The sequence below is a fragment of the Piliocolobus tephrosceles genome, chromosome 4, assembly GCF_002776525.5.
Source record: "Piliocolobus tephrosceles isolate RC106 chromosome 4, ASM277652v3, whole genome shotgun sequence".
Lineage (NCBI taxonomy): Eukaryota > Metazoa > Chordata > Mammalia > Primates > Cercopithecidae > Piliocolobus > Piliocolobus tephrosceles.
The window spans coordinates 64,245,199-64,254,155 of NC_045437.1; the positions used below are offsets into that span (position 1 = coordinate 64,245,199).

The 8,957-nt window shown below is 51.1% G+C and overlaps 1 protein-coding gene across 1 annotated transcript; it reads left to right on the forward strand.

Moving 5' to 3' along the window:
- Window positions 1-250: 250 nt before the first annotated feature.
- MCIDAS (multiciliate differentiation and DNA synthesis associated cell cycle protein) lies at window positions 251-7,998 on the forward strand. The gene is made up of 7 exons (XM_023210440.3): window positions 251-534; window positions 622-718; window positions 886-977; window positions 4,545-4,617; window positions 5,147-5,370; window positions 6,420-6,530; window positions 6,755-7,998. Exons 1-7 carry the CDS (start codon window positions 415-417, stop codon window positions 7,193-7,195), a joined length of 1,158 nt encoding a protein of 385 aa, XP_023066208.1. The 5' UTR covers window positions 251-414; the 3' UTR covers window positions 7,196-7,998.
- The last annotated feature ends 959 nt before the right edge of the window (window positions 7,999-8,957 follow it).

Sequence of the window (8,957 nt, forward strand, 5' to 3'; positions counted from 1 at the left end):
GACCGGCGCTCGCCCACCCCTCCTTCTCCCTGTCTTCGCCTGGCGCGGCCGGTAGGCGGCGGCGCCAACGCTAGCCGAAACGGCGCTGGCGGGCCCGGGCCCCGCGCTGGCGGCTCCCGGGGGAAGCACGGTTGCCAGGTTGGGTTTAACGCCTCCGCCCGTGCGCAGATTGTCCCGGGCTGAAGGCGCCACCTCTGGCGCTCAGGCGCGAGCCGCCCCTCCCGCGCGGCGGTCGTTCCCCTCCCCCGCCGTCTCTCTGCACCTCCTCGGCAGCCTCTCGGCTCCTCCTCGGCCACGCGCCTGCCCCAACCTCTGGCTGGCTTCGGAGCCTGCAGGCGCGGAAGGGAGTGCACGGTGTGGATCGCTGCCCCAGCCTGGGCCGCCGCCTCCGAGCAGTCGGCGGCCGGAGGCAGGATGCAGGCGTGCGGAGGCGGCGCGGCCGGCCGCCGGGCCTTTGACAACATCTGTCCCAACAGGATGCTGGCACTGCCGGGCCGGGCGCTGCTCTGCAAGCCGGGGAAGCCGGAGAGGAAGGTGGGGCGGTTGATTCGGGCTGGGCGGGGTCTGCGCGCTCCGTGCCCCGAGGGCTGACCCGCGATCACCGTTTGTTTGTCCGGCCAGTTCGCTCCTCCGCGGAAGTTCTTCCCCGGATGCACAGGCGGGAGCCCGGTGTCAGTGTACGAGGATCCCCCGGAGGCTCAGCCCACCGCGCTGCCAGGTGAGCCCCGTGGCACCCACGCTACCCCTCGGGTTCCCCGTGCCGGGAGGGTGCGGCGCGCGCGGCTTGGAAGAGCTTCTCTCCCCCGGGTTCTGACGTCCTAGCGGCGAACCTGGCGGAGAGGCTCAAGGTCCGCCCGGCGCATGTCCCCGGGTCTCCCCGCACAGCTCTCACCACCATAGACCTGCAGGACCTCGCTGACTGCTCTTCGCTACTCGGGTCCGACGCGCCGCCTGGTGGTGACCTGGCCGCCTCGCAGGTACCTCCCCTTCTCGTGGAGCCTATGGGTTTCACCAAGCCCAAACCCCCCTCGGGGTGGTGGTTTTAATTTCCCAAAAGCTCCACTCGGGTCGGGAGCGCAGGCACATTCAGCTGGTGAGGGGAAGCATCGTGCAGGTACCTGAGCCTCCCAGATCAGAACTTCTATTTCCATCCTAGTATGTTATGAAAGCCACATATCCACTGGTGATGATTTGACCAACTTGGTACAGTCGGCTCACCTGGAGGCCTCCCCTCCCATTCTCCTCCCTATCTACTCATTGGAGCTGTGACAGGATTGCGCACAGAGAGACCAGGCGGGTGGGTGGGAGCAAAGTTGCGCACTGGGCACCTGTTGCATGTCCTATCAGTTCTCCCAACACCCCCTTCCTGCCCATTTTCATTCCGTGGGTATCTAAGAAGAGTGGAGGTTGATGGATAACTTCTCTATCAAGACTGGAAAAGAGCAAGAGAATTTGCAGTTGGAAGAAGCAGGAAGGACAAAGGACTCTGGAAGTAATCTTGCAGAAAATGTTCCTCTCTGCAGAGATGGTCCTTCAGCAATTGGGCACTTTTTCAAAGTCCTGTTCAGCCCTTCAAAAAGCTCTAGTCACTTGCCATGATGGGGCAAAAAGGCACTTGACTTTTTTCTTTCCCCCCAAACCTGTCTTCTCACTCCCATCCCACTTCCACACTTGCTGGTGCTGACGCTTCCCAGGCAGAGAAGGGAGTCTCCCAGAATGGTGTCTGGGAGGCCAGAAGCCTGGCTCATGGGTAGGACATGAAGTGCCCAGATGGACAGGAGGTCTTAAACAGATGCAAACCCCAGGAAAAGTGCCAGTTCCAGCTTCTTGGCAATAGGTCTGGGGTCTGCACACAGGCCCAGTACAGAACTCTACAAAGACCTGACCACCTCCCAGAACTGGGAGTGGTGGTGGAGCAAAACTTCTCAGCCCTCCTCCAAGAGCCTCCTAGAACCTTGGGATAGAGCCTAGAGAGACTCAGTTTAGGTGGCCGCTGAGAGCAGAGATTGTTAAGACAGGAGTTGGGAGTGGGCATTGCACTGTAGAGGGCATTTAATTGTTCTTTTTAGATCTGGATAATCAAATAAGGAAAGATAATGCCTGAGCATCTTCCAACTGACCCAGAGGCCTAGGTCACTCCCTTACCCCAACATGTTTATTGTGCAAGTAAGAAAGCCCAAGCAGCTCTCGTTGAATGTTTGTCTAAGTATACAGATTTTAAATTTGGCATCATGCTCTTTGTTAGTAATTTTTTTCTTGCTTTTATAGTTGGAGAAATGCCAGATTTATCTAATTGGGGAGGTAGAATTCAAAGTTTCATTTTGTTTATTTTCTTTTTCTTTTTTTGAGACAAGATCTCACTCTGTCACCCACCCAGGCTGGAGTGCAGTGACATGATCATGGCTCACTGTAACTTGGACCTCCCAGGCTCAGGCGATCCTCCCACCTCAGCTTCCCAAGTAGCCAGGACTACAAGTGCACACCACCACAGCCAGCTAGTTTTTGATTTGTTTGTTTGTACTTTTTGTACAGATGGGGATTCGCCATGTCACCCAAGCTGGTCTTGAACTCCTGTGCTCAAGCAATCTGCCTGCCTCAGCCTCCCAAAGTGCTGAGATTACAGGCGTGAGCCACTATGCCCAGCCTCGAAGTTTCAAGGACAGAGCTCACATCAGATGGACCAAAAAATCCGGGATTTTTCCTGGGAAAGACAGAGCTGGTTCAGAGGAAAGAGGCTCCTAAGGGAGGAACATTTGGGGAGACCCCTGGGACACTCAGATCACATTTTCCCCATTCCTTTCCTGCTGGGGAAGGTGGACAGAGAGAGGAAGTGCTCTAGAAATGTTTGAGGTTCAGAATGGGCCAAAACCTGGATTGGTATAACAGGTAGCATTTCCAGGGCCCCAATTCCTGAGTTGGCCTCCAGTCTTCTCATGAGACTTTTCTCAAATCCCTACTGAGAAGGAGACCTTCCAGTTCTTGAAGAATGAGCCCCTTCAACCAGGGCAGAACTCATGCTCCAGGACTTGTCTGGGGCCCTCAGTCCTTCCTTTCTCATCTCCTTTCCCTTATAGTCTCAGCGTCCAACTAGTGGCAGAGGTGCTAGAGGCCTCCCTGCTTGACTCTTTTCTCCCAAGGGAAAACTGATACTTGTACATTTTTTTGAAGTTAGGGACAGAGTAAGTTCCTTTTCCCAGAAGTATTTGAACAGTAAAGAAGGGCTTTTGGGACAACAGTATGATGAGCACAAAGGAATGAATCAACAGTGCATTCAGTATAACAAGTCTTTCTGGTGGGCTATTGGATGCATCTTCTCACACCATGGCCCTTGAGACTCCTGTCCCCTTCCCAGTGCTGTCTTCAGTAGAAGCCAGCTTTCCTAAAAAGAGAGAAAAGCTAAAGGAAATGAAGTATGGGGGCAGGAGGCCCCATTCCACTACTTCAGAGCTGGGTGACTGGATAACTCTCTGAGCTTCAGATTATTCCTCAAAGAGGAATCAATTCCCAGGCCCCACCTGCTTCCCACACTGGTGTGAGGATGAACTGAGAGACTGTGTAAAAGCTTTTTTCATCAACTCTAAATGTCCTTGAGTTAAGGGAACAAGAAAGCCCATGCCTCCAGCCCCTCACACACCCTTTCCCCTCACACACCCAGACACCCTGCAGGAGGCCAGGAGAGTACAGTTAAAGATGTTGGAGGTGCACCAGTTGTATGAGAAAAGTGTACTCCCAACTTTTTGGGAACTGAAAAGAGCAATGGAGGCCACACTGGCTGTGGGCATAACAGAAGCATTTCCCATAGGCCCCTGGCCCCTCGAATCACAGCTTACTTCCCTCTCGGTTGCAGGGGCGGGGCGGTTAGCTGAGGCCGAACCTTGGCGGGAAACGCGGCCTCAAATTACTGCTCTAAAGGCCCCTACACGCTGTCGGGTCTTGGGTGGAAAGATCCTGCGTTCAAGACGTGCTCTCTGCTCCTACAGCGGCGGCTCGGTGGCGGGTCGCTGTTGAGTGGGAGTTGAAATTTCGCGGGCGCATGGGGAACCGCCGGGCCTCACGGAGGCAGCTGCTTAGCTAGTTGGAGGGTGGCGGGCTACTCGGCAGCCCGGAGCCGGCGCTGGGCCCCCGCACCGCCCGCGGAAGGATCCATGCCCACCACGCAGTCGCTCTGCAGGAGCCGCGAACTGCTGCCCCCTTCCCCGAGTCAGTGTCACGCTCCTTGCGTACCTCTCCCCACCGTGGAGGTGCAAGCCTGCTGGGTTCCCTGTCTCGGATGGGGCTTGAATTTTCGGGTACGAGACTGGGCTGCCGACAGGAGTGCGCACAGACCGCCGCCGAGCCTGGGAGGAGGTCTGTCGGTCTAGAAAGGGTTCCGGACCCGCCACAAAAAGTGTTTTATTTGGTGGGGATTTAGGGGTACAAGTGCAGTTGTGTTGCATACATATATTGCGTAGTGCCTGCCAGATTTTTAATAGGGACACCAATATTTATTGAAGGCTTTCTAACGCCAGACTCGTTAATTAGTGTACACGTCTTGTTTATTTCAGAACCATTCCCTCCAAACTGAAGTGGACTTCGATCTGCAGGATTTCAGAGACACGGTGGATGATCTCATTGCAGGCAAGTGCAGTCTCCTGGCAGTTAAATAACAGCGGGGGTGTCCCCCAGTCCCAAATCAGACTAGTTCACATTTCGTGGTCTCCAAGGTGGTAAACCCAGCCAACTGTCAACGACTCTCCAGCAACTCATCAAAAAGTCAGGCGTTTTCCATATTTAGGACATTTCTTTCCCCCAGTTGAGAAGTCGAACCGCTGGATCTACATAGCGCTTTATCTGGCATCGGTATGAGTTCTGGGAGAGGGAGCCCTATCCTGTGGTGTGGCAGGGGAGGTTGAGTGACGAGTGTGTGCAGGCCCAGGGAAGTTTTCTTGATTGAATTCAGGTAAACTTAACAGGCATATATTGGATACCTACTGTGTATGTACAGGCTATCAGGAAGGGCCTCATAATCAGGCGTTTAGGAGTAAGGGTTGCTTAATTTAATAAACAAAAATCTCTACATAAACCCTACACCCAGAGTGGCATTTTGCTCCTGTAACTAGCTGGGCATGAGTTTGAGGCTGCAAATCCAGCTCCTGCTATTTTCTAGACTCATCCTCTATGATGTCGCCTACCCTGGCCAGAGGAGACTTCCCCTTCTCTCCTTGCGACATGTCGCCATTCGGGCCGTGCCTCTCGCCGCCACTGGACCCACGGGCTCTGCAGTCACCACCGCTGCGCCCTCCAGACGTGCCTCCGCCTGAGCAGTACTGGAAGGAGGTGGCGGACCAGAACCAGAGAGCGTTGGGAGACGCGCTCGTTGAAAATAATCAAGTAGGGACACTGGCGTGGCGACCAGGAATCCTGCGGCAGGGACAGGATATAGAGGGTGGAAGTTGGGTTTGCAAGGGCAAGGATGAGGTCCTGTGAGTCGGAACCAGTGGACTGACTGGTGGTTCACGTAGCTGCCATTGCTCCGGTGGCTCCACCTGTTTCCAAATTCACTAAGTGGGAATAATTCCACCCCACCCGATTTTTATTTTATTTTTAAATTAATATTTATTTATTCATTTATTTTTGAGACAGAGTCTCACTTGGTCACCCAGGCTGGAGCTCAGAGGCTCAATCTTGGCTCATTACAACCTCCGCCTCCCAGGCTCAAGCGATTCTCGTGCCTCAGTCTCCCAAGTAGCTGGATTACAGGCGCGTGCCCCCCACACCTGGCTAATTTTTGTATTTTTAATGGAGACGGGGTTTCACCATGTTGGCCACGCTGGTCTTGAACTCCTGACCTCAGGTGATCCATTCGCCTCAACCTCCCAAAATGCTGAGATTATAGGCATGAGTCACTGCACCTGGCCATTTTATTTATTTTTAAAAATTGTTTTATTTGGGGGGATTTAGGGGTACAAGTGCAGTTGTGTTGCATACATATATTGCACAGTGCCTGCCAGATTTTTAATAGGGACGCCAATATTTATTGAAGGCTTTTTCTACGTGCCTGGCCCTGGACTTACCAATTTATACTTCCTGTTCCCACTTAATGCTCACAATCATTGAACTAGATACTCTTTACTAGCCCCGTTTTACAAGGATATTGAGACGTAGGATTGTTGAACCTCAGTAACAGAACCTAGATCTGCCTGTTGCCCAAGTCAGTACTCTTTATCAGCACGCTACACTGAGGATTAATGGAGATAAATTTTGTCCAAGTGCTTTGTTATAAAAAAAAATAATAAATTGATTATTATTCTTACTAGCGTAAATGCCTGTGCGTCCCCAGTTTCTGATGAGACGTCAGGATCTGGGTTTGATTCATGCCAGATATGCAGACGCGACCCAGCACAGTGCCTACCCCTGAATGTTTGGGTCTCATCCTGCAGCTGCACGTGACGCTGACCCAGAAACAGGAGGAGATCGCCTCGCTCAAGGAGCGGAACGTGCAGCTGAAGGAACTTGCCAGCCGAACCCGGCACCTGGCCTCGGTGCTGGATGTAAGTGGGGCGCGGGCGTGTGGGAACTGCAGCACGTCGGAACTGAACTGTTCAGTGCTTCCCCGCCCCCAACCCTGCACCCAGCATTGGGACCTGGTGGGGGCCCCGGAGAGGAGAGGACCGCTGGGTGCGTGGTGCCTAGCGTGCCCAGGTCACCTTTTGCACGCCCCGAACCCAGGGGGTCCGGCAGGCCCCAGGGCGGCGCTCTTCCCCATCTTTCGTAGAAGCTGATGATCACACAGTCCCGGGATTGTGGGGCGGCGGCCGAGCCCTTCCTGCTCAAGGCAAAGGCCAAAAGGAGCCTGGAGGAGTTGGTCAGCGCTGCGGGGCAGGATTGCGCGGAAGTGGACGCCATCCTGAGGGAGATTTCCGAGCGCTGCGATGAAGCCCTGCAGAGCCGCGATCACAAGCGGCCCCGACTGCAGCCAGAGCCCGCGAACACGGACACCAGGCCTGGGAACCTGCACGGCACCTTCCGGGGGCTGCACACCGACTGCAGCAGGAGCGCGTTGAACCTGAGCCACAGTGAGCTGGAGGAGGGCGGCTCCTTCAGCACCCCCATCCGCAGCCACAGCACCATCCGAACCCTCGCCTTCCCCCAGGGCAATGCCTTCACCATCAGAACAGCCAATGGGGGTTACAAGTTCCGCTGGGTCCCCAGTTGAGCTGTGATGTGGTCCCCCAAAACACTGCCCTGTATTTTCACTGAAGTGCCTGGAGGCATCCCAGAACTTTCCCTGCAGAGTGAATGCCACCCTGAAACATTTTTTTCAGGAACAAAAGCGTCTTGATACCGATGCACTGTAAATGCCTGCTACAAAACATTGTATAGCCCTTCCCCTTGTCACAGTGAAACTCCGTACATATATGTATGTCACATATGTCACAGCCAATTTTAAAAGTATTTATTTTTAGCAGCTTTGAATTATGTATTTTTAGAGCAGGGAGGGATTTAGAAACCATAGCTACTTTTATAATTATATAATGCCCTAATATTATAAGAAGGAAAAGAAGGCTCTAAGAGGTTAAGTAATTTCCTGCAATGGGAAACACTGGAACCTTTCAATCACTTTCACTAGTCACTTAAGGACTCTAGGACCAGAAGCCTGGTTTCTGGGTGAATGTTTTTATACATCACTCAACTTCCCTCAGTCCTGAAAGGACATCTAATTTTGTTACTATTGAAAACTTTTATTTTGGTGGCCAGGATATGAAATCGGGAGAGGTAACCTAAACAGTTGTCTTAGGAAAAGGCAGATTCTGAGAGGCAATGGGTTATCAACAAAATAGGTGCTAAGCACATTTGTTTATAATGATCATTCATATAATTTAGAAGATTTATGGTAAAGGTTTACATTAATTATCCATACAGTTCTATTTGTGCAAATAGAATAACCACCTAAAAAGCAAACAGTGTTAATGAGAAATATACATTGTTTTAAGAAAATGGCATATACCACATGAAAAAGGGTGTTCCCATTTTTTTTTTTTTTTTTGCCAGAAATCAAGTGTGGAAATCTTGATCAAGGTAAAACTACCTATTTAAACTGCACGGATAAAATGGGTGCACAGTCATATTTTACATTTCTTGGCTTGATTTATATAACTTGTAAGAAAAACTTAACTATAAAAAGTCAGTGTGCCTTCACTTTGACTTGACTTCTATTCCCTTTTGTCTGGGGTTCTTTTTTCTACTCATTTCTGAAATTATGTGAGTGGCATATGTCAAGTAGTGATTTGTCCTGACCGTCACAGTTCTTAACACAAGGGCTACTTCTTGCACTTGGGGGCCCAGCTTGGGTACGTTTCCAACTGTGTTATGCCACACTGCATTGCTGGTTCTGAGAGGAGATATCAGGTATCAGGTGATTTGGCAGTGTGGCAGAACCTGCCCTTCCAGTTTGTCATGTATGTACTGTTATCTGTATTTAAATAGCCATTTAGAAACAAAAAAAAAAAGTGATAAAATAGACCATATTTCCTCATATTTTGTCTAACAAATGGACTCTTAAAAAGTACAGTGGATGGTCCAGAATTGTTTTTCATCAGCTCATATATAAAGTTACCAGAGTTCGGGATAAGAAAAAACAAAAAAATCACTTCCCCCCAACCTCTTAACCTGTCCCCCAGAACAATCAGCTTGTCACGTCTTTTCCTCTCTCCTTAATGAATATTCTTATAATGCTTTACCTACAATAAGCAAAAAGTTTTAAATATGTAGGTTTTTTTTCTGTATGTCTTATGACTAGAGTTTTAAAAATTACCTTTCTTCCTGCCTTTAAGATTATATCCCTGTAATTGTTACGTTAACTTGAACTGCTTAAGAATCTTTCTTTCTTTCTTTTTTTTTTTTGAGACGGAGTCTCGCTCTGTCGCTCAGGCTGGAGTGCAGTGGTGTGATCTCGGCTCACTGTAAGCTCCGCCTCC

Coding starts and splice junctions, on each gene's coding strand:
- MCIDAS (XM_023210440.3), top strand. CDS start 415: ATGCAGGCGTGCGGAGGCGGCGCGGCCGGCCGCCGGGCCTTTGACAAC. Junction 978..4,544: donor GTGACCTGGCCGCCTCGCAG/GTACCTCCCCTT, acceptor TGTTTATTTCAG/AACCATTCCCTCCAAACTGA. Junction 6,531..6,754: donor ACCTGGCCTCGGTGCTGGAT/GTAAGTGGGGCG, acceptor CATCTTTCGTAG/AAGCTGATGATCACACAGTC.